Source organism: Crassostrea angulata, chromosome 7, assembly GCF_025612915.1.
Source record: "Crassostrea angulata isolate pt1a10 chromosome 7, ASM2561291v2, whole genome shotgun sequence".
In the NCBI taxonomy this organism is placed as follows: Eukaryota; Metazoa; Mollusca; class Bivalvia; order Ostreida; family Ostreidae; genus Magallana; species Magallana angulata.
Window position 1 is genome coordinate 11813128 of NC_069117.1, and position 26001 is coordinate 11839128.

The 26001-nt window shown below is 33.9% G+C and overlaps 2 protein-coding genes across 2 annotated transcripts; both read right to left on the reverse strand.

Moving 5' to 3' along the window:
* Positions 1 to 227: 227 nt before the first annotated feature.
* On the reverse strand, positions 228 to 12343 carry LOC128155636 (heat shock 70 kDa protein 12A-like). Its single transcript, XM_052817447.1, has 5 exons — positions 12110 to 12343; positions 9639 to 10033; positions 5272 to 5499; positions 4077 to 4242; positions 228 to 3590 (listed from the first exon to the last, which is right to left on the reverse strand). The coding sequence occupies exons 2-5, from the start codon at positions 10017 to 10019 to the stop codon at positions 2518 to 2520; spliced, it is 1848 nt and encodes a 615-aa protein (XP_052673407.1). The 5' UTR covers positions 10020 to 10033; positions 12110 to 12343; the 3' UTR covers positions 228 to 2517.
* Positions 12344 to 22413: 10070 nt separating this feature from the next.
* On the reverse strand, positions 22414 to 25934 carry LOC128157229 (heat shock 70 kDa protein 12A-like). Its single transcript, XM_052819681.1, has 5 exons — positions 25821 to 25934; positions 25212 to 25558; positions 24873 to 25094; positions 23985 to 24135; positions 22414 to 23882 (listed from the first exon to the last, which is right to left on the reverse strand). Exons 1-5 carry the CDS (start codon positions 25876 to 25878, stop codon positions 22816 to 22818), a joined length of 1845 nt encoding a protein of 614 aa, XP_052675641.1. The 5' UTR covers positions 25879 to 25934; the 3' UTR covers positions 22414 to 22815.
* Between the last annotated feature and the right edge of the window lie 67 nt (positions 25935 to 26001).

Sequence of the window (26001 nt, forward strand, 5' to 3'; positions counted from 1 at the left end):
ACTATTTTTCCATTTGTTGGACAATGGTTATCGCGTGGATCCAAATTATTCAGGAAAAGCACGTAGATAAATTCTTTTACTAAAGTAACAGTTTCAAGGATACGTATAATTTCGTAGACAATGATCCTATTTATATACAAAGTTTTGTTTGCTGCACGACAGTTATCAAAGAAAACCTAGAATTACTTGACCCATTTCCTGTATTTGTTAAAATGGAATGACTTAACTACCGGTTTTCATCATATTTATTGTGATATTTTAAAAAGATTAATTCAATGAACATAATATGGATTAAAAGTGTGATTCTAAATATACATAAAATGTAAAACAAAAACAAAACGTCGTCTTCATTATTTTAAACACATACAAAGGAATGCGTGCATTGTAAGCCAATGGCAATGGGACAATAAAATGCAATCAAACTCTTTAAAGGTACAATATCAAAGTGAAAAATGATTTCATTTGATATTATTCACGATTTGTACTTTGCAAGACATAATTATTCTTTCTTGGTAAATGAATTAAAATTATTATAGGAGAAACACTCAAAACTCAGAAACCATTATAAGTGGATCGGATCTTGCATGAACAAATATTTACAGTGTGACATTCTTATGCAAACAAATGAAAAACTATTACGTTGTTCAATATATCAATGACAATGAAACCATAACAATATAGTATAGTCAACAACATAGTAAGATATAGGAAATGTATTAAAAAAATGAAAAAAGCATAGTACTTTAAGGCACAGTGTTGTTTTATCAAGCTTTAGAGACCGGTCCCTGTACCTGTATAATAGAGTACAAAACTACTGAAGAAACAGAGTCATAGAGAATACAGATGGCTGGGTTTTGTGTACATTGATACCGTAGCTAACATATGTAATAACACCAATATAATAAATTGTCAATAAAGCAACAAAATTTTGAATTTTGTTGCTTTATTGACAATTTATTATATTTTTCAAGTAAAATGAAAGAAAAAGTGGGCAAGCACATATACCCAACGCTCCCCAATTACTTGACAATGATACACAATCATTATGAATAGCAAAGTTTGCATTGAATACACAAAATAATTTGATAAGGGTATAACTCGCAAAAATGCACATCTATTCCTTTGTCTTTAACAACTAAAAGCATTCTAATTTCAAAAGGGCCAAATCTCCAGATAAATAACAGAATCTAAATTTCCTGTTAATATGCACTTCTACATGTTGTGTCGTAAATGCCTACAAAGTTCCACTAAATTCCACGCAGCAGTTAAAGAGAAGTTGTGCTTACGAACTATTTATTACTATATTCAACATAGGGCCAAAATTCCAAATTCAAAAGGGCCGAAATTTCCAGAACAAGAGATGTTTGTGAAACACTTACATGTATGCCCCCCTCCCTTGGAAACATCCACAAAGAAAATGAACGTAAACTGCAAATATTTGGAATTTTTCTAAGTCCAAGGGGCATAACCCTGTTGAAAATTGCTCTATCATACCCAAAATCAAACTTGACCAAGATATTATTTAGATAAACCTGCATACCAAATTTACTACATATCAATATGTGCACCCTCTGCGAAGAAAATGAGCGGAAACTGCAAATAACTCAAATTTTTTTAAGTCCAAGGGCTATAACTCTGTCGAAAATTGCTCGATCGTACCCAATATCAATCTTGACCTAGATATTATCATGATAAAAATGTATACCTAATTTCATTTCAATATGTTTATCCTATGCTAAGAAAATGAGCGGAAACTGCAAATAACTCGAATTTTTCTAACTCCAAGGGCCATAATTCTGTCGAAAATTGCTCGATCGAACCCAATATCGAACTTGACCTAGATATTATAAAGATAAACCTGTATACCAAATTTCATTTCAATATGTTTATCCTATGCGAAGAAAATGAGCGGAAACTGCAAATAACTTAAATTTTTCTTAGTCTAAGGGCCATAACTCTGTCGAAATTTGCTCGATCGTACCCAATACACATTTAGTCCTAAATGCCTATGAAGTATCATGAAATTCCGAGCAGCATTTCAAGAGGAGTTGCGCTTACGAAAAAACATGACTGACGAACTGATTGACTGATGGATTGATTGACTGACTGACTAACCATTCAAAACACTTACCGGTACATTGTATAACCCTCGCAACTTTGTTGCGCGAGGTTTAAAAATATAAACAAAAATATAATGAAACTAAATTATATAAATTGTACACCTTCCAAGTAAACTATAATAAAATGCATCCACTATTATAGCAAAAATCATTACAATCATGATCATACATCAGATTAGTGTTAAAGCTTTTCTGAGTGATGGTCCAAGTGAGCTAATTTTTTGATGTGATGAGAATTTTAACTGTGTGTTAAATGGGAAACTGATAAATTTCTCTCTATTCTCTTTCCCTTCAATTTTATGTAGTACATGTAAATACAAATGATTTTGTTGACATAGACAGAAACATGGTGAATTGTTTCGATTACTATTAAAATAAAAGTAAAATAGCTTTCTCATCAACTTTCACCCCTTTCAACTGCCATGCCAAAACATTCTTCTTCTGCATTTTCAGACCAATCAAACGTGTAAGGTGTGATTTCCCCATTCGCATCTTCACATTCAAATTTGATTTCTGTTCCTCCAAATATAAATCGAACAACTACCTTTCGATCAGTGCCATCTGTGGTGTATGGAATTTTTACATCAAAACTTCCCAACCTCTTGCAGCCATCTACATACTTGGGGTTTTCCTCTTGGGAAGAAAATACACTGAACTGAACTGATTTCTGATCTGGGTATATAGGGAAGTAGGTTTTTTCCTCTTGAGCCTGACCTATAACCAAGTCATCACCCTTTGTGACATGTTTGCTGAAAACATTTTTCTCATACTTTACTCCATTGATAGTTCTTATACGACTTTTGTCTGGAACGTCTCTTTCATCTTGAATTTTTGATAGTGTATTTACACCATAAGTTACTTTGGCAACCCTGGAATCAACTATCTGAGGATTATGTCCAAACAAAACTGCACCTTTCAAAACAGCCAAACCAGCTTGATTTGGAACAATAATATGTTTATTAGGAAAAGCTGTTTTTACTGTTTCTTGCAGAAAGGAGGATTCAGAAAAACCCCCAACCATTAAGATACTTTCAATATTGCGTTGCTTTTTTTTCTGTTCTTCAAGTAACTCTTCCACATGGCTTACAATAGAATCACATATTTCAGAAAACCATTTCTTTATGCCCGGCACCTTTAACTCCAATTTTCCTTTTTTACATTCCAATATCTCAGGGTTGTAATCCTTTGGTATCACTTGAGCCAACTGATTAGGAATTGTAAAAGAAATTTTGGTGCTTTCAGTGTTAATTTCTCGTTTCTTTACTTCTAAATCTTTACGTAAGTCATTGTAGCCGGCAAGGTCCTCTTTTTTGAATGATTCAAATTTTTCTTTTCCTACAGCTTCTTTTATAATATCAAAGAAATTTTCATCCACATATGTCCCTCCCCAGGCTCCTCCGCTGGCTTTGTGTAACTCTTTAATACGGTCACCACTCAAAACTTCATGAACTGTAATATCCACTGTTCCACCTTAAAAAGAAATGATAGACTAATGGGTCACATCACTTAACAGAGCAACAATATTTAATCTTTGATTCAAATAGCTTACCATGCAATAACAATTTATTTTAATATCTACCTGTCTCTATATTCACCTGTATAGATGAATTACTTGTTCATGGGGATAAAAGCATGCTAACCTCACTTTTATTCCCATAAAATTTTACTTTTACAAAAGGGATATAGTGGGAAAGTAAGACTTAGATCAAAACATCTATGACAAATCTTGAAATTGTCTTATGATTTTAATATGTTGTTTCCATAATTACTGGTAATTCATATATAGTAGTCTTAGACTGTATTTTTCATTGAATTTTTTTTTCTCAAAATAGATTCATGTGATATTAATATTGACTCCATTTGTGGCCCCTTTATGACCATCAATAATTATCACTTAGAAATATTTTGACAGAAGCATACAGCTCACTCTTGGCTAGTTTGATATGTAATGCATACCTCCTGCATCCAAGACGAGGTACTGATTGCCCTGACTGAAGAATTGAAATCCTTCATTCTGAACTCTTAAATTGTCATTTAACATCTCAATTGGCAATCGTTTGCAGTACATCGATGCTGCTTCTGGTTCTAATGCTATGGTCAAACAATCACCTCTTATACCTGCCTATAGTAAAGAGAGAAAACATGCAACAAAATTTGTAAATCAAAACAAGATCAGCAATCTTATTCAAATCAGACACAACAGGTTTTGCTTTATAAGAATCATTGCTAATGATAAAAAAAAATGTCAGTCATCTTTTGTTAATATTTTTTCAGAATCCTTCATACCTCACATTCATTATTTCAGGTATAAATGCCTATATATAAATAGTAATTAATAAGTGTAATTATAGAGTGTATGGCTGCTCAAGTACCGTACCTTTTTCACATAATAATTTTCGTTAATATATTCATAAATAATTTAATTATGGTTGTAACGCAGCATTTGATTGGATAGAAAAATTTAGTTAAATTTGTATAACCTGGTTTGCACGTCACAAGACACGTCACAATGCACCAACGTATTAATTCACTTGACGTTACGTTTGAATTTTGAACAGATTTATATCATTTTTAAAAGTAAAACGGACTCAATTTGTACAGCAAATTCCAGAAAATTAAATTATAAGGAATGAACTCAATATCTACCCAAGTTATACTCGTATAACCTGGGTTGGAGCAATTTACGCTTTTTTATAATCCGCTTCGCGGATTATAAAGCGTAAATTGCCCCAACCCAGGTTATACGAGTATAACTTGGGTAGACATTGAGTTCATTTCTTAAATAACACATCATACATGTAGTAAAAATAATGCTTGAGTAAGCATGCACTTGATGTTTCCTTTTCAAAAACATGACATGAGATGTCCAATTTTTGCTCAAAAATATTAATTGATTTATAAAAGATATCTACATTTTGGTGTACTTAGGATTATTAATTAATCAATTATTTAATTTAGTGTAAAATGCATAATGCCACGTAGTCCTTTGTGTGTCCCTGCGGTGTTTCACATATTAATAGTTTATGCCATCTTTAGTAATAAGAATGAGATACCTGACAATGTTTGATTAGATATCACGCACATGAACCTCACTTGTGAGTCGTGACTTTGATTCTGTTGAGCTTATCAACAGGGACAAGTATACAAATACCTTTATGGCAGATTCTCTCATGAAAGACTTTGCAGTGTCATTCCAAATTGCAGGAACTGTCAGTACCCAACGAATTTCCTCTTTCTTTGTTTCTGTATCTCCTGTTTCACTTAGTTTATGCAGAAGATGCTCCTTCATGTATTTTATAGCTGCAGAGAACACATCCATGGCAAGCATTTTTTTTCCACTAATGTCACTTAGCATTGACTTGCTGTTTATGGGTAGTTGCTGAATGAATAAATGTGTAAGCTTAAGGGTAAAATACCATAGATTATGTCTTTAGTAAAAATTTATGCAAAGGATGAGAAAATTAATATCATTAATATTCATTACTAAAAAGAACTAGAACTGTCCTAATGGGACTAATACCCCCGCAAGGCTAATTTCAAATGGGACAAATACCGGTAATTGAAATGAATAATAAAGGTTTGGAACACACACAAATAACAAAAATTCTAGAATTATAAAAAAAAAATTAGTTAACAAAAAAAAATTAAAATCAAAATTGTCAGAATAACCCCTCCCTTTGCAGTAAATGGAAATAAAGGTAGCCAAGCAATGCTCTTCTGTTGATAAAACTTTGAATATCTTTCTAATAAGAGTCTTGACAGATGCAGTTACATGTAGTTGTTTCAAATTTTCCTCACTTTCTCCTATGGTACAATGGAACTCCATATCAGAAAATTGATCCCATAAGACTATGATTTTTTTGATGAGCTTGTTAAATTCAATAAACTCCCAAAACATTACCATAATTACCATACTATGTAAAAATATGTAAAAAAGAAAATTTAATATTACAAACAATTTTAAAATTGCCAAAACACTACAATCATATCAGTAATTTTGAATTTTATTTAAATTAATGCCCTATAAGGTCACTTCAATTTACTTGACTAATAAATTTAAACAACTTCTAAAAATAGTTAACTTCTTTATTAATAATGATATTATCTATTTCCTTATAATGATAGAAACTTTTGGTTTACATGAAACAGTTTTAAAATAGCCCCAAAACCACCACCCATTTTACAGATTTTCAATTTTCCCTAAACACATGCTCCATCTAAACCATGGCTCAGATAATAGCCCCCTTGCGACAAATGAATTCAGCCACACTCATCTTTGATGTTCTTATTAGCTCCTAAGAATTTATCATTAACAAACAAAAATTTTGCATTGTCAGTTGGTAGAATACTTATAAAAAATTAATTTAGTTAAGACATAAAGACATAAAACCTCCATCTGGATGTATTTATATTAATAAATATATTTTAGAGTGTTTTAATACTATTAATTAATTCATTAAATCTGTAAGGATAACCCGTTACTTTTCAACACCAGTGTACAAAATATAGACTAAGGAAAATGAAAACTGTCATAAAATCATTAAATCTTGTCTGATCTTAAAAAAAATTGCAGGTGCACATCTTCAGATGGTGATCAACATATGCACAAATTTTCAGATTTCCATATGATATACATGTATTACAAACAAGAGGCCCATGGGCCACATCGCTCACCTGAGCAACAATAGGCATGATAAAATCAGCTTAATGGAGTCATAATATATGTGGACAATGAGGTACATGTAGATCCTGAATAAATAAAAGTCCATCCCCCCCAATATTCTTGTGTTTATGATCCAGTCCAAGAAGATTTCATAGTCATATTATGTTGAGCATTGCAGTTCTCAAAAAGATCCTAAACAATTGTTTATACACGGGATATAAACCTTCAACACACTCTGAACCCCTTGTGAGGCCCAAGAATCGTCCATGGGCTAAAGTCTAAACAATTTTAAAGAATCAGCAATATGTCAAAATGCTTGCATATAAGTAAAACTGTACATGATTTAATGTTTTGCTTTGTACAACTAGATCCCCAATGTGGCCCCACCCTACTCATCAAAATTTTGATTTTAACAAATTTGAATCTACACTATGTGAAGTTGCTTTCACTTAAGTTACAGCTTGTTTAGGCAAATTCATAGAAGATTTTAAAATTTTTCTTTATATATTACTACGTAAAAATTTGCCGCCCCCCCCGCCCCCAATCCTACCCCGGGGATCGTGATTTGAACAAAATTAAATCTACACAACCTGATGATGCTTCCACACAAGTATCAGCTTTCCTGGTTGATAAGTTTCTGAGAAGAAGATTTTAAAAGACTGTTCACAACATACTCCTATGTAAAAATTTGACCCCCCATTGTGGCCCCATCCTACCTCAGGGAGGCATGATTTTCACAACTGTGAATCTACACAACCTGACAATGCTTCCACACAAGTTTCAGCTTTCCTGGCCAAATGGTTCTTCAGAAGAAGATTTTTTAAGGATTTGCTCTATATATGCCTATGTAAAAATTTGACACCCCCCCCCCCCCATTTTGGCCCCACCCTTACACCAAGGGTCATGAATGATGATTTTTACAACTATGAATCTACACTACCTGAGGATGCTTCCACACAAGTTTCAGCTTTCCTGGCCAAATGGTTCTTGAGAAGAAGATATTTAAAGATTTAGTCTATATATTCCTATGTAAAATTCAACCCCCAATTGTGGCCTGACCCTACCTCCAGGGGTCATAATTTTCAAAACTTTGAATCTACACTACCTTAGGGTGCTTCCACAAAAGTTTCAGCTTTCCTGGGCAAATGGTTCTTGAAAAGATGATTTTTAAAAGATTCATCAAAAATTTTCAATAATTCCTTATTATCTCCCTTGTAAAAGGGTGTGGTCCTTAATTTTCACAATTTTCTCCTTTGCCTAAGGGTGCATTGTGCCAAGTTTGGTTGAAATTGGCCCAGTGGTTCTGGAGAAGATGTTGAAAATGTGAAAAGTTGACAGCTGGACGGACAGACGGACGACAGACAAAATGTTATCAGAATAGCTAGCTCACTTGAGCTTTCAGCTCAGGTGAGCTAAAAATGATTTAATATCATATTTCTATAGACAATGTATAATATTTTACAATATCATATCATATGATACAATATCATTTGATTCAATATAAATAGGAATTATGATAATATATATCATATATCAACAATCACATCTATCAAGCAAGTTTGTGGGAGGTAGGACAAGGTTTTCTCAGCATCCTTGATGATGGAGATCATGCCCTGTATCTGGGGCTAGCCTTACATGTATGTTTCAAAACCAAAGTTAAATATACCGTTAAATCTAGTCATGATAATTTTTTTCCGAGAATCAAACCTGTATTTAACTACTCAAAAAACCTCTGCTCCAGCGTAAAGATCATGAAGATCAAGCTCAAAATCTGAAGCTATCTCTATTTACACACCCATAGTTATATCAGCTCTTTAAATCTGACTAGGTACGAACAGAATTTACTACATTTTGTAACCAGCACCAAGACCCAAACACAATTTATGTTGTTCTAAAATTTTAGAACTGCCTACGCATCTAGTTAATTAAGATCACTCCCTGTATCAGAAGCTACCTCTGTGATTCATTTACATAGTTGAATTTATACCATGTAAGTTTGCATTAGTACTATTATTTACATAAACATGTGACCAGCTCCAAAAACCTTAACCTCCTCCAGCATCTGAAACGTTTGGTTCAGATTCAGCATCCAAGCCTGTGGAATGCATCAGTATAACAAGATGCATTATCTACCCATATCTGGTAAAGATTGAATCAATAATAATTAACAAACATTTGTCTATCAAAGGGCGCCTTAAACTCCTCCACCATCCAAAACTTTTGCCTCATATTCAGCATCTTAGCCTGTCAAGTGCTTAGTATAATAAGACACACTATCCATGAAAGTATGATGAAGACAGGACCAGTAGTAACTGAGATACTGTCATCATAGGGCACCTGCTTCAAAAACTTTAACCAGCTCCAAAAACCTTAACCTCATCCAGCATCCAAAACCTATAGCTCAGATTCAGTATTTAAGGCTGTATAGTGCATCATTATCACAAGATGCACAATCCATTCAAGTTTGGTGAAATAGAACCAGTAGTAACTTTGCTATGGCCATCAAAGGGCACCTGCTTCAAAAACTTTAACCTGCTCCAACATCTTAACCTCCCCCAGCATCTGAAATTCATGGCCCAGATTTAGCATCCAAGTATTTCAAGTCCATTATAGGTCCAGATGCATCATCCATGCAAGTTTGGTGGAGATAAGACAAGTGATAGCTTAGATATAGGACCTGATCCAAAAACTTAAACCAGGTCCGGACACCAACGCCAACGCCAAGGGTATAGCATAAGCTCCCCCAAACTTTGTCTCGTTGAGCTAAAATTGAATTTCCATGAAAATTAAAATCACCATGAATGGTACCATCACAGCAAATCATGAAATTTAAGACAGTACATCATTATAAATACCTTATTTTTGGCATCTTTATTATGATGATAAAGTTGCATTTTGAATCTTTGGAAATAGTAGAAATCCTCATGTCTGTTGTCATTTGATAACTCTGTAAACTGCTTTTCTGCCTCATATCCAAATGCAACAAGTTTCTGATTATTATCGAACAAAATGCTTGTTGGATTTTTTTCCGATATTAAACCTGAGCTCCATTTGTGAGCTGTAATTCTTAGTGGATCATCATCAAAATCAGCTCGTGATGAAAATGCATAACCTGAGTATGTGGTTCCAAAGTCAATGGCTGCTACTAGCAGATTTGGAGAGCACCAAGGTATTTCTGTGGTTTTTTTACCAGATTTTTGATCATCTGTTTGACTCTGTGGATTTTTTTCAGCCATATTCCTTTTTGTATCTAAATGAAAAAAATAATTACAAAATTCAATTTTAAAAAAATAGGTTATCATAAATTATAATGAATTTGAAACATAATTTATCTTCCCTTTAATGCATTTGAAACATAATTTATCTTCCCTTGTCCTCTATTAGCCTGAAAATATAAAAAGGCTTTTATAATTATAAAAAATTTAGCACTTACAACTGACAAGAATTCATAAAAGTATTTGGTCTTCATATAAGTTTAGATTGCTCATCAAATGCTACTTTACAATGAAGGACTTCATTGTAGGTCAATATGTGGTTATATGGACCCATGTCAAGTGATATTGATCAAAGGCATAGAAAGCACAGAAAGTGATATCAACTGAGCTTGCAAGGACGATATCACTTTTTGTGTCTGAGGTAACCACCACACAGACCAGAAGTGCAGGCAATCTCAACCACATACAGGATATAGACTTTATCTAGAGGAGTTTTTGTACCTACTGGAATACTAGGTAGATGTGCTACTCATCAACGATCAGTTGAAGTCATGGAGAATATTGTTCTGCATGGGACCTTACTACAATAGGGTGGGGGTAAGAGGCGTATTTTTAGTAAATTTGCTATGTGAAGCTTAAAGGTCCAAACCCTCTAGGCCCTTCTCTAGATCTGTGCATGGGTTGGAGAATGCGAAAGGCAAATTCCTTGTGAATGAATAATGATAAACTGATGTTGCATTTTTACATTATGATGAAATACAGTGAAGTCGCCAATTCCATGTCGTCCCCAATTCCGGGTCACTTGTGTGTATTTCATGTCACCTTGTTTAAATTGAAGCATAAAAAACTTAATAAATACATTTACAGACCCTCCGAGAAACGAATTTAGAAAATCAAGCGCTTTCGAGATGGAGATTTTCACACATCTTTGACATGCTATTTTCATTATTATTCATTTATCATTATTGCAGCATGGTTGATGTGAAAGTTGTGGGAGGGTGTTAATGGATTAAAAATATTGCACATGCATTCAGTTATATGTCAACAGTTATTCAGAATGATAACTGCTCAAATAAATTTACACCAATTAGTTAATCAATCTAAAGGAATTTCCCCAATTGCAGGTCACTATACCTAAAACATATTTTTCTGCAGATTTACGAAAACGTGAAAGAGAGAAAAAGAAATTCAATTGAATAAAATGATCCATCCAGCTCAGGTGTCATGTTATTTTTCTTTTTGTCACAATGATGACATAATGACGATCATTTCATTCTGAATCACGACTGTCATTTACATTTAGAAATTGGTCCCTGTTACTTGACAAGACTGTCATTTACATTTAGAAATTGGTCCCTGTTACTTGAGTATCAATAGTTGTAAATTTATTTTCTGATCAGCATTATTTTTTATATGCTGCAAATTTATAAAACTATTGTTCTGAGACGATTACCAGACATTAATGACACTTTGAAGTCACATGACCCGAAAATGGAGAGAATGATTCGAAAGTGGGGAAACCATGCCTTGTTGAAATGCCTCTGAAAATATTGTTTCCGGGAATCTATTTTCAAAAACAAACAAGATGCTTAATAACTCGATAACAAAATGTACTTTCAATATACATATTGTATAAAATTTAAATAGAACAGTTTTGCAAAATATCAAAGAAACAGTCTGATGTGATCCGGAATATGGTGACTTCACTGTATGTTTTCATTTGTGTCAGTTTCTCTGGGTTAAAAAAAGATGACATGATTTTTTCCCGTTGTATTGATTTCATTTTTGCTTCCTTCCACAGATACTTATAATAAAAGTGCGTCGGTTATTATGTGCTGAAATGACAGCAGAGAAAAATCTAGTGTTTGAGTTTCGAAGACACACTACTATATATAGCTACATGTATATAGCAAGATATAGAATATAACATGTTAAAAATGTGTCGTCTAAGCAGGCACTGAGCAGAATTCTTCTTTTTTAAACGAAAAAAGTTACCAATATTAAATCAATGTTTAAGTTTTTGTCAAATGAATACCCTCTTTGGCAATATAGAATAGATGCACAAGGCATGCAAACCGAAAGTACACTTAAAATTTATCTAATAAACTTACTTGAACACCCTGTTTACTTCTAAAGACTTTTCATTGCTACTCCAAATTGCATATCAATAATGTCATAACAATGATACCAATGGTTTTCAGGATGATGGACAAATGAATTAACGGGTTTTCCACTAACATACAAGAACTACTCGGCTGTCTCCGTTTATTTACGATCAGCTAGTGAATCTAATAGCGGAAATTGCCGAGTAGTTACGATTGTAGATAGCTCTACCAATCGCAACTTCTCTGGCCTTTCCGGCAGACTCGGACTTCTCTGGCCTTTCCGGCAGGCTCGGGAATCTTACTATCTAGGACTAGGCCTGCCGCGCATGCGCGAAATTTTGTAAACATCCTGTAGTTCGAGTTTGTTCAGATAGAATCGAGAGTATGTCGGTATGTTATGCTACATCCATTTTAATGATTTATTACACATAAACCTTATCTTAAATAATAAATAAACATTGTTGGTAACTCAGTGATCTATATAATGTACCCTTTTCGATCTCGAATGACCCTGCTCGAATGTATTAACGTTACCGGATGTTAGAATTTTATACAAAATGGAGTCGCTTCCTATTAAAATAAGTTTCGGCTAGAAAACCTTAAAAGTCGCTTCTGTGTTATATTTTAGGGTATATCATTTACTTTAATGAAGTCCAGCTTACATCTCAACAGATCGTAAAATGTGTTATATTTATATCAAGTTTTATAAAAAGGGGGGTTGTCATGTTTTTCCGAGCCTGCCGGAAAGGCCCGAGAAATTGCGATTGGAATGTATAATTAACATTCGAGGTGTTTTTCCGAGCCTGTCGAAAAGGCCAGAGAAGTTGCGATTGTAGCCCTACGGACCCGGTTTAAGACCGCAGAACATTAACTGGCAAGTTTGGAAATATGTACAGCTTACGTCAATTTCACATTTGAATTGGCGGGGATGAATTGACGCTGACGTCATTCCATACATAATTGCATGTGTGTGTGGGTTTTTTTTATAATGAAAGACCATGCACTGTCTAGAGAGTTTGTAATAAACGTAAACCGCTTCAGTTTTATTTTAAAAGTCTCACCTGACACGTGCCATGGTATATTTATAATGTTCCATAGGAAAATAATTTCCGTAGGAGATATTTTCAATAATTTAATCTTCCTGCAGGAAATATTGAAATTACCAAACGATTATCTATAAATCTTATGTAGGAATTGTGTATCCTTACGAAATTTTATTCAAACAGGTAGTGTTTCAATGGGAAATTAAGATTTCTTATCGGATTTTAAAGTTTTGTTCAAATCCAAATGGAGTTTTGTTGAAATTCTATCGGTATTTTAATTAAATTCCCAAACGAATATCTTTTTATTCGGTTTGAAATTCCAATTAGCTCGATCATATGAAAATTGTTTTTCTAATGGGAAAACTTATTTTCCTGTACGAATTTATGGTTTATAGGTAATTGTACCATAGCTTGGCGAGATTTCTATTGTTAACAGTGGGGGTTATATGTACACACCCCGCACTTTTTTTAAAACTTCGCCCACTATCTCGAGTAAAAACAACATCAACAAAGTTGTTTTTTAGCGCATCCATAACAGTCCACAGTAAAAGCTTCCTCCAGATCAAAATTGCCAAAACTCAACACGGATAAATGACTCGACTAACTTAGTTCGTCAAATAAATCTAATTTTTAGCTCGAGACAAAACAATATCGGCAATGGCTTTGTCAAAAAGACTTATTATCGTTTTACTAACAGCGTGCCAGTTGGCTTGTCGGGCCGTGCTAAAATTTCGTATGCTGATTATCATATAACTCATCGATTGGTTGTTCGATTTCATTGATGTGAATGCTAATTTGCGTATCAAACACCGAACCCTGGAACGCACTGACCAATGACATTCCATGATTTTTGTAGTGAAAATCAACACGTGGACAATCCGAAGCTTGTTGTTTTTTAAAATCTATTAAATGTACAACCAGTGAATTCCACCATAAGTATACATAAATCGGTATCATAAAATCGGCCATCCATCTATCGTTAAATAAATATAAAAAAAATATGAATTATAATTAAGTGATCTTTTTTTTATCTACGAATGGCATCGGACGAACAAACAGAAGTATTTTTCTATCATGAAAAGATTACACTTTTTGCTTTTGAACGTTAAAGAAAACAAGTAAACATGTTGCGGGACGTTTATTTCATTTGATTACATTGACCATCTTCCCTTTCTAACGCTTTTTTAACGGCAGATGAGGAGCAGCAACTGAAAATAATTATATAAATATTATCTATAACATCCACAATTTTTATTTCAGCTGGTTTCTATTGCATGAACAATGATTGAAATTTTATCTTTTTTATATGAAATATCTATTTCAGCTCTTTGTTCAGTTATAGAATTGATACATAATATCAAAATCACATACCTTTGTTTTGATAAGTACTGTCAGGGTTCGGATGAGTCGAAACGGGAGGACGTCTTGGGAACTTAACAGGGAAAATTGTATTTTCCTCTAGGATGCGTTTTGCTGAATTGCTTCCAGTGTTTCTTGAAAATTGTGCGTGCTCTCTATCAACATTAGAAATGATATTTTCGAAAAAATTTGACGCGATGTCCAAGTTATCGGGACACTTTCCCTGATAGTATAATCGTTTTACTAACAGCGTGCCAGTTTGCTTGTCGGGCCGTGCTAAAATTTTGTATGCCGATTATCATATTCCTCACCGATTGGTTGTTTGATTTCATTAATGTGAATGCTAATTAGCATATCAAACACGGAACCCAGAAACGCACTGACCAATGACATTGCATGATGTTTTGATAGTGAATATCAACACGTGGACAGTGCAAACCTGTTGTTTGTTAAATTTATTTCTTTACGTTTATAACTTCGTAAATATCTGATAGTTTTCGTAATACATGTATTTGGTTTACTTCAAGACTGGTTATTTCATGCAAGAGCGCTTCCGCTCCCAGTATAAATAGATAAACCGGGGAGTATTCGATGAATGCGACGTTTATTTCATTTTATTACATTGTCCATCTTCCCCTTTCTAGCGTTTTGTTACCGATATGAAAATTGATGAAACAGTATGTAACTTTTAGTACCATATGCAGAAGACCCCGTCAAGGAGGTCCGAGTAAAATGGTGTAGGCATACTACTATAAATCACTTATTTCTAGGCATATACATTCAATACATTTAACAAACAACAAGCTTTGGACTGTCTACGTGTTGATATTTACTATCAAAACATCATGCAATGTCATTGGTCAGTCCGTTTCTGGGTTCTGTGCTTGATATGCAAATTAGTATTAACTTCAATGAAATAGAACAACCAATCGATGAGTAATATGATAATCAATATACAAAATTTTCGCACGGTCCGACAAGCAAACTGGCACGCTGTTAGTAAAACGATAATATTTTTCAAGTTTAGCTATATCGCAATTAACGATTCCTGAGCGAGGAAGAAAATTTCCATCCGACACTTGTACTAGATACTTTTGTTTGTTACTGTTGATTAAATGACATCTAATTTTTTCAGAAAATGAGTTTTTGACAGATTCGGAAGCTTTAAATTTCGTTTCGTATTCTACAGTTTTTGTTTTGAGTTCCTTTTGTATTTTTCTCAACACATCATTTGCTGATTCAACCAGAATTTTTTCCTCCTGATGTTTGTTTATATCTCCACACTGTTGACTAGAGACACACTTCTCCAGTCTACACTGTCTTGAGTTATGGTCTAATTTTAAATGACAATTAGAGCATTGTTTCCCAAATCCGGGAGTAATATTTCCACAAAATTTGTCTTTTAAATTTTGTAAATGCTCCAAAGCACTTTCGCTTTGAACTTCAAGCTCCAAAATTTCTTGATTTAGATTATTCATCGAATGTTCAATGGGCGTTTGATAAGTGTAGTTTTGGAAAATATCTGGAGCCTTTTCCTGCACATATATCTGAGTTTCAGGCATACTTTGAGGAGTTTTCTGCATGACTGGCTCGGAACACCCATCTATGACTTTAATATTTATATTTGCATCCGTTGAGGATACGAATTTCAAAAATCTATTGTAATGATTTCCTGTAAGGTCAACGTAATCTCCTTCTTCATCGCGGTAAGCTAATATCGGTGAAGACATAATACCTATAGCTTTTATTTCAGCATAAATGGCACTTTTTAATCCAATAAAGGAAGTAAGTTCAGAAAATTCGACCGACACCGGAGACACGCGTTTCACTCCATTACATTCATGATGTATTTTCAAGTAAACCTCCCGAACACTTTCTTCGAACACCGCCATAGTTTTCACGTCCTATTTTTCCTGCTGCTTTGTCATTCAGCTTTTTCCTTACTATGAGTTATTGTGAAACATTCTATTGAAAAGCAATGATTACATAATATCCAACCTAGTTTACCTTGCTAAATCCGAGCATAGCAAGCATGAAAAGGTTAACCATCCGTAAAAAATAAACAGGTATGTAAACGTATATCGTAGTAAGTTATTGATTATAATAGCTTTATTAATGACAACAGCAATTATGTAGATTAATATGTAGAAATTTGAATTAAGGGGGTCGGATGAGTTTTGAAAAGCAGGAGCGTTCGAATAATTGGTTCCCCCTTTCAATACGTTGAATACCCCCCCCCCCCCCATCATGAAAACATACTTATATAATTTTATACACCCTTTCCAATATTATTTAATTGCATATACTAGAGTGATATTGAATGATTAAGTTGTATTATACATTATTGCACATTTTTTCAATTTCATAAGAAGAAATCATCATGGAAAATAGAAATAAATTAGGAAGATTTTTTGTAAACGGAAAAGAACTGAGTGAGGACTTAAGAAGGATTGTAATGGACAACTTGGTAGAAGGAGGAGCCAATGTTTCTGATCTTCAACTGCCGAGAGGTCTACGCCAACGGGTCTCAAAAAAATTTGGTATCAGTGCAAACTGTATTTCCTCAATTTGGAAACGTTATGTAACTGTTGGTACCGTACGCAGAAGACCGCGTCGAGGAGGTCCAAGTAAAACTGTGCAACAGGAGGATGTAGATCATATTGCTGTTTTGAAAACTATTAATCCAACTATGTCGCTAAAATCAGTCAAAGACAACATCTTACAGTACTCAAATACACTTCAAAATATAAGTTTGCCTACAGTGTCAAACATTATCAGAAAAGATCTACATATGACACTTAAACGGGTCACATTTTGTCACGGTAACAGATTTACTCTTCCAAATTTACAATACACTCAAAGATTTTTACAATATGTGAACAACGAGGACCCATTTACACTCAAATTTATGGATGAAATGGGATTTGTTGTGTGTGATGGAAACAAAGTTTATGGTCATTCTGTAAAGGGGACCCCGTGTGTCGCTGTTGCTAAATTCAATGCGAAAATTCACTTTACTATCAGCCTGATAGTTGGTGTATCGGGTGTAAAATTTGTAAAAATAGTTGAGGGTTCCTCGAATTCTATCGAATTTTTGCATTTCTTAGGGGAGGCAGGAAATGTAGCTACGGATGAAGGAGAAAGGGTTCTGCAACGAGGAGACAGCCTCATAGTGGACAACGCACCCACGCATCGTAATATGTCTGAGGTGGTTCTCAGGAATTGGCTACCTACAATTGGCGTTCAATACATATTCCTCCCAACATATTCTCCTGACTTAAATCCAGCCGAGTTGTGTTTTAGAAAAGTAAAAATCTTATTAAAAACAGAAAAATACACCGCACTTTTAGCCCAGAATATAAAGGTTGCTTTGTATAGTGCATTTAGCGAAATTACTGTTCACGACACATTGTCATTTTTTCGAGCAACGGATTATATAGATGTTTAATTTCTAAATGATTTATTAAACGATGATTGTAGATGCTTTTCTGACTTTGGTATTTTTTTCTAAATCATTATGACAATTTAATTTTGTTATAAATAAATAAAGCAAACCGGGGTTTAGACTGACCACGTGTTGATATTTACAACAAAAATATGTAGTAAACAATCTTGTAATATCATTGGTCCATGCCATCTTGGGTTCTGTGTTTGATATGCAAATTAGTATAAACATCAATGAAATCGAACAACCAATCGATGAGTAATATGATAATCAGCATACAAAATTTTAGCACGGCCCGACAAGCCAACTGGCACGCTGTTAGTAAAACGATAATAATATTCCTCTCCATGTGTTCGGACAAGTAGAGAAACGCGTGTTAAATGAAATAAGGGTATCCTGTTTAAAGGTTTTATAGAAAATCAGTCACGTGAAAAGAAGGCGTTTGAATAGAAAACTTGTTTTGTGGACTGAGTGAATAGCAGTAGCCAATCGAATTTGACATTAACCATTCACGGTTTCGCGACATGCATTTCTCAAATAATTTTTTTTGGTTTATTAATTGATTTTGTTCAAAATATACATGTACATGTTTTTTCAGCCACTTAAAAAAAAACATACATTGATACAGAGTATCAAATAAGATTTAAAAAAAACTAATTACCTTCAACAATTTAAATTTAATGTCAATTATTTAAACAGATGCATTGCATAATTTAGGGTTCGTACATACATGTATATAATTGTGTTAATAAGTTTAATTCTTTGAAGCAAATATCGATACAATAAGTCGGAAAATGAATGAATATGAAATAAAAATATAACAATGAGAAGTCGATCTATTCATTAGGGCTATGAATGTTTTAATTCACGAAGTACAATGTACATAAATAAAGACCAACGATTTGGCACCGTATTGTTTAGACGCAAGTGCCCTCCCATAATAATAAGATATAATGAATAATCGTAAGCTATAGTACACGTAACATGCCCCATATAATATTGTTGATTATGTGCAGATACCCGATGGGCGTGGTCATAACGACACTAGGGAGCTTTCACCTGACGGATAAGATACATCAATAACAAACGTGGTTCAAGCAATGGTCTATCATATATATGATATATGACATATTTCAATTTTTTCAATTAATACAAGCACCTTACACGGGCACAAAAATGCAAATGCTGGAGAAAACGTACCCAAAAGTAAATGTACCCAGGAGAAAAAGTACGCAATTCCTAGGGTATGTTTTCGTACCCAGTTACGTCTTCTCTTCTCTTGGAGTACTCTTTGAAAATCATAAATGATAGTTTTTTTCTTGGATGCATTAAAATGAATTATACAATAAATATTTGTATCATTCCTTGCTTTTATTTTCATATACACAATTACGTAAATTAATTAATTAGACAATAGTTGTGTTATATACACATGCACAAACATTGCCTGTCACCTTAACATTGTCAAAGTTATCCGGCACACTGTTAAAGATCAAGCTCATTCCTGATACACACGAACCGTATTTCGTATTTTTAAAATTTGAAGTAATATAATTTTCTGGGATTTAATATTTGTGTAATGTTTTGTATATTGTTCCGCCAGTTAAAGGGGCATGGTCACGATTTTGGTCAAAATTTATTTTCTGTTTTTGTTATTTGCAATGCTTTAGGAATGCATTTGTAATGATTACCCAAAATTTTAGAGTCGGTTGTAAAGTTATAAGCAAGATACAGTGCCCACAAGTCTTTGTCATGTAAACAACGCTCGTGCCCTGTTTTTGTTTACATATGTTCAATATACCACAAAGGCGGATCCAGCAATTTGAAAAAGGGGGGGGGGTTCCATTTGATGAAAACCAGTATGTGCAAAATTCATCATTTGTCAATAAACAAGGACTTTTTAAACGTTTTCCATGCGGATACAACTGTATTTAATAAACATTTATCTCATCACTATCTATTTCACATCTATTTCAACAGCAGAGTGCACTGCATTATTGAGCGTTTTGCCGTTTTGGTTTAGGTAAGGAAGATTTGCATAATATCTAACCTCAAGAAACTCAAGTGTCCAGCAATGAGAAAGTGCGTCTATGCTTGATAGAAAAGAAACACTAAGAATAAAAAAATAACTCAGACTAATTACGACAAACTATTATAAAAATGGATGTTTTGGTAAAAAAAAATTATGTCTTTGATGTTTTTAAATTAATTCTGAACTATTTATCAATTTTGATTTTTTAAATAAAGGTCTAAATGATAGGATATGACAAAAGAATGGGAATAGTTTATCTGCTGAATAAATGGTACGTGTGTAATACAGTGGTAAAAGCAATTGTCGTCCCAGGGAACTTGATGTCATCTCTGTAATGGGTGCGCTACATCATCCGGCACTAGTACAAATGCGATCATATTTAGAAAAGTTTTGAAAAGTTGGGCATTTTCATAATGGTTTACATATAAACCCTTTATACGGTATTTTTGTAACAGAATTTCGGATTCTTGGGAAAAAAAAATTCTTTTGTGTTTCATGTGGGTATGAAGGTAGCTAGCATTCCAGAAAAATAGCATAACCCGCATAAGCGGGTCATGTAATTTTCTTTGTATTTTTCGTATGAAACGAAGTAAAACTCATCTATTATAATTACTTTAGTTAGTTAACTAAACAATACATTTGAAATCGGTTTTAAAGTAAAACGAATGCGTGTACTCGTACTTGAACGTCGTTTTACTCGATGGCTTGACAGTTCAAAACTGTATATGAACTATAATAAAAAAATTTTAAAGAAATAGAGTAGAAAAAACATTGTGGATGTTATTATAAATCTGTGTTTTTAGCCATACTGCTTATCTTTATGTATTATTTTCTTTAATTTTCCACATGTTTACTCAGTGTAGTAAACACCAGATGCTGAAGGGGAGTACAATGTACTTTATTTCGATACAAAATCGGTTAGTTTTTTTCATGTAAGAACAAAATTATGGGACGCAGTACGAAATTCTTTAAATAAGCAATTTTAAAAGCATTTATTTAAGATGATAACAGTATTTCTATTGTAAATGGGAAAAATTGCCTTTAACTAGGCATTAAACGTTTTCAAAAAAATTCATATGTCCCAAAGAAAGGGGGGGTTCCGACCCCCGGAACCCCCCCCCCCCCCCCCCCCTGGATCCGCCAATGTACCACTAACAATTTTTTTCAACCTGATATATCTATTTTCTTATTCATTCTAAGCATAAATAAACAGTTCCTAACGTTTAAAACATTCATTTTAGGTCTAAAACGGGCATTTTCTTTTCAACGTTCAAAATGTAAACAAAAACTTTGTTTACATAGCAAAGAATTGTAAGCTCTGTAACTCGCTTATGACTCAACAAATGACACTCAAATTTTAGCTGCTTATTAAGAATGCCTTACTGAAGCATTGTTAACAATAAAATCGGAAAAATATTTTTTGACCAAAATCGTGACCATGTCCCTTTAAAAAAAAACGGTCTCGATGAAAATAAAATAAAAGAAATTAAAGGCATCTATTTTTAAAGTGTCAATAAACAGTATTGAACAATACAGAACAATACAGATGAAACACAAATGTTGAATTCTCTGATTGTGTCTTTCATGAAACTGGAAAACACAGCCCACCCTCTCGATGTAGAGCTCACGTCTCGGATCAATCTAATTAATTAAAATTATACTCTTAGATTGCCTCACTACGATAGACATTACACCAATAAAATATTCATAATATCTTCATCATACACAATGATCTATTCTATATCACCTCGGTCATTAACTTGTGCATACTAATATGCATGTAGTAGTCTAAATAATCTTTTAATTAATTAGATTTATGATGTAAAATCCTCATCTATTCTCACACGAAGTTTCAAGGACAGTAAAATTTATCCCCCGTTGTGGCCCCAACCCTTAACCCGGGGACCATGATTTGAAAAACCTTGAATCTACACTACCTGAGGATGCCTCCACACAAGCTTACGCTTTTTTGGTCTAATAGTTTTTGAGAGGAAGATTTCTAAAGATTTTCTCTTTACATTCTAATGTAAAAATACATCCACTCATTGTTGCCCCACCCTACCCCGGGGGCCATGATTTGAACCATCTTGAATTTATACTACCTGAAAATGCTTCCATACAAGTTACATCTTTTCTGACCTAATAGTTTTTGAAAAGAAAATTTTTGAAAAATACCAACAAATTTTCTATAATTCTAAATTATCTCCCCTTTAAAAAAGTTGTTGCCCTCCATTTGAACAAACCTGAATTCCCTTCACCCAGTTATGCTTTGTGCCAAGTTTGGTTGAAACTGGCTAGTGGTTCTGGAGAAGAAGATGAAAATGTGAAAAGTTTACAACGCCAATGCCAATGACAGACAACGGACAAATTTTGATCGGAAAAGCTCACTTGAGCTTTCAGCTTAGGTGAGCTTAAACCAAAGGAAGAACCCTATTACAAAAATGATATTTGCACATTTTATTTAAATCATAATAGATATAAGCAAAGAGTCACTCTCTGTCTCTGTCTGTCTCTCTTTCTCTCTCTCTCTCTCTCTCTCTCTCTGTTTATTATTTTTTTTTATCAATGATATAGGTAAATGATTAATGAAAACTAGATGTAATATATGATGCGATTTTTTAGATAAGAGGTGACATATCTTTAAACATTTTTTAAAATGTTTGTGTCCTCTCCCGACTTCCTTTTAAAATTAGGTTAGTAGGTTGGAATTAAGAAACCTTGGTTGGGAAAACAGTATCTTTTTTGTAGAAAGTTCAAATATCACACTTATTGATATCAATACCGGTATAAAGACTGTGGTAGTCAAACAAGGATATTAGAATCATTTTGTTTACTATGGTTGATTTCCGAGGAAATTAAATGTAGCTGATGTCTCTGCATTGTTACTTCTATTAACTGCTTTAACGCAAAGTTCTGTGCCTCCAAAAATCATGCAGATAAAGACACCTCTTTTCTTTCCTTTCACGGGTTTAGGAAGGTCAACACTCAATGTTCCCAGGTACTGACACCCTGGATCCGTCACGTATTTGGGGAAATCTTCTTCTTCTGACAAATATACGTCAAAGTCCATTACCATTTGGTCGTCACGATTAGGTTCATACTCTTTTTTAGACTTTATTTCGTCGTTAAACACTAATCTGGAACCTTTTCTTACGTGAACATCAAATACATCCTTGCAATATTTGTTGTCTTTCTTTTCTTTTTTATGAATTGTGTGATCAAATTTTTCAAATGACGCAATACCATATGAATATTTTGCCACCCTCTCTGAAATTATATTAGGGTTGTGTCCGAACAATACTGCACCCTTTAGAACGGCCAGTCCAGCTTCATTGGGCACTACAATTCTGTGGTCGGGGAATTCTTCCCGGATACGCTTTTGTAGAATCGGGGACTCGGAAAATCCACCAACCATTAATATTGTATCTATTTTATGATATTTTAGTTTTTCTAACAACAGATCCCTAACGTGGTCAACAATGCCAACGCATGCTAAAGAAAAGAAATTTTTAAAGAACGCTGGTGTGATTCGCAGTTTGTCTCCCTCCCACCTCATGCTTTTGTTATATATAGAATTCTTAATTGCTTCCCTTAATTTCCGATCTTTCCGATCCTCATAGAATCCAGAGAGCATTCCTGGCATTCTCATTGTGACCATCGTTTGATTTTCAGATAATGGCGTCCTCTTTTTCATTTCAAAGTCTCGGAAAAGTTCAATATATTCCCCGGTATACTTTAAACGAAAGTCTTCCATGAAATCGTCACCAACAACCTCCATCAGTTTCTTTTTGTAGTCGTTGTCCACAGAGGTTCCTCCCCAGTCCCCGCCGCTTGCCTTCTCCAGCTCCTTCAAATTGTTGTCTTTTGTGACTTCGTGTACAGTGATATCTACAGTCCCACCTTAAACAAATTTAAAACAGACATGCGTTTTTGTTGACAATAGTTCATTACAAAATGGGAAGCTACATGTCACACGGTTTCAATTTCTTGAACACAAATTACCTCCTGCATCAAGGACCAAGTATTTTTTGCCTGCTTCAAAAACACCCAGACCACCTGCCCCTTCCAGTTTGGCTAGTGGTAGTCGGCTACAGTATATGGAAGCTGCTTCGGGCTCCAAAGCCAACATGAGCTTGTCTCTCGAAATTCCAGCCTTAAACAAAAACAAAAAACCAAAAAAAATTATGACTTGAAGATATACTTGGATTTAGATGAGATAGCTGAACAAAGTTTATACTTTAATGAATTCGAATAAGAAAAGATAACTGGGATCAAGGCCAACATGAGTTTGTCTCTCGAAATTCCAGGCTTTAAAGGGGCATGGTCACGATTTTGATCAAAAATTATTTTTTCGATTTTAATGTTTACAATGCTTTAGTAAGGTTTTTTTATAGGCAACCAAACTTTGAGTGTCATTTGATGAGTTTTAAGCGAGTTACAGAGCTTACAATTCTTTGCTAAGTAAACAAAGCGGTTTTTTTACATTTAGAATGTTGAAGTAAATTCCAGTTTTAGACCTAAAATAAATGTGTTAATCCTAAAAAACTGTTTATTTATGCTTTAAATGAATAATAAGATAGACAAACCAGCTTTAAAAAGATATTTTACTGGTATATTGAACCTATGTAAACAAAAACAGGACACGAGCCTTGTTTACATTACGAAGAATTGTGAGCCCTGTATTTTGCTAAAAACTCAACGACTAGCACCCAAGTTTCATTTGATCATTAGAAATGCATTCCTAATGCATTGCAAATAATAAACACAGAAAAATAAAATTTGACCAAAATCGTGACCATGCCCCTTTAATGGACAAAAACAGAAAAAAAGATTTATTAATTGATGCAATACTTCGATTGAGAAGAGCTAGATAAATAAAGAACAGTCTACCTTCTGTGCTGCTTCAGTCATGAACTGCTTGGCTGGATCTGACCACATGGCAGGAACGGTCAGCACCCACCTGATGTCCGTGGTTTTCACTCCTATACCTTTCTTATCCACCGTGTATACCATCAGATCTCGGAAGTACTTGATCGAGAGACTGAATATGTCGATGGCCAACATTTCTTTTTTTTCTGTTATGTCTTTGATCTTTGTGTTCATTGTTAGTCTCTGTGTAAAGAAAATTGAATGTTAAAACAGAAGTGACAATAATACTCATTGATATATCATATGTTAGTCATGCCATTTCTTTAGTGGTTCAGATCCAATGTGTAAAAAAACTATTACCTCTACTCCTTTTCTTAGCGTATCGTACAACAACATTTTGAATCGTCGACAGTAGAAATAATCATCATGTTCTTCGTCTTCTGCGAACTCGGCATATTTAGACTCGGCTTCATATCCAAATGCCACAAATTTTCTCTTGCTGTCCAGAAGAATGGTTGTTGGGGTCTTGTAAGAAATCTGTACAGATGACGGGGCACTCCAGTCATGGACGGTGATTTTCGTTGGATCGTCCCGATATTCGCGTTTTAATGAGTAAGCAATACCAGAGAAGGTAGTCCCAAAGTCAATAGCACAGACTAAGGAATAGTGATCCGACGATATGGCCATGGAGATGTATTCTACTAGTTCTATATTTATAAATAAGCAAAAATAAAAAGTTTAAGCTGTGTCATTATTTTAAATCAAAACTTGTAATGACATACACAAAATTAATGACAAATATGCCTGGGCATGTTGCCAGTTTCTCTTCAATACTATATAAATTCTATATTAACTGATATCATTACTAAACCATTAGATAAAAAGAACCTATTTATCTTAATTGCTAATGATTTTCTAAATAAATGCTAATATTTGTAGTTTATGCTTTAATATTTAATAAATACTTACCTGTAAAGAGGGTAAAGATTTTCAAAACGAAAGTTGTGTCTTCCGGTGCAGTGCGCATTACAGGTAATACCTGTCAGTAATTTAGTGATTTAAATAACCTATGTAAATAGTGCATATCAGTTTAAAAACAAACAAAGAACCAATAGAAACCGTGCACAGAAATTAAATCACCATTTCAAAC

Bases quoted from the DNA above. Each gene is read 5' to 3' on its own strand.
- LOC128155636 (XM_052817447.1), bottom strand. From the start codon at position 10,019: ATGGCTGAAAAAAATCCACAGAGTCAAACAGATGATCAAAAATCTGGT. The intron at 5,500-9,638 runs GTATTTATAATG...TTATTCATTCAG, and splicing joins ATAAAGATGCCAAAAATAAG to CAACTACCCATAAACAGCAA. The intron at 3,591-4,076 runs GTATGCATTACA...TTTCTTTTTAAG, and splicing joins CCTCGTCTTGGATGCAGGAG to GTGGAACAGTGGATATTACA.
- LOC128157229 (XM_052819681.1), bottom strand. From the start codon at position 25,878: ATGCGCACTGCACCGGAAGACACAACTTTCGTTTTGAAAATCTTTACC. The intron at 25,559-25,820 runs GTAAGTATTTAT...TTATAAATATAG, and splicing joins AATCTTTACCCTCTTTACAG to AACTAGTAGAATACATCTCC. The intron at 23,883-23,984 runs GTAATTTGTGTT...AATTTGTTTAAG, and splicing joins CTTGGTCCTTGATGCAGGAG to GTGGGACTGTAGATATCACT.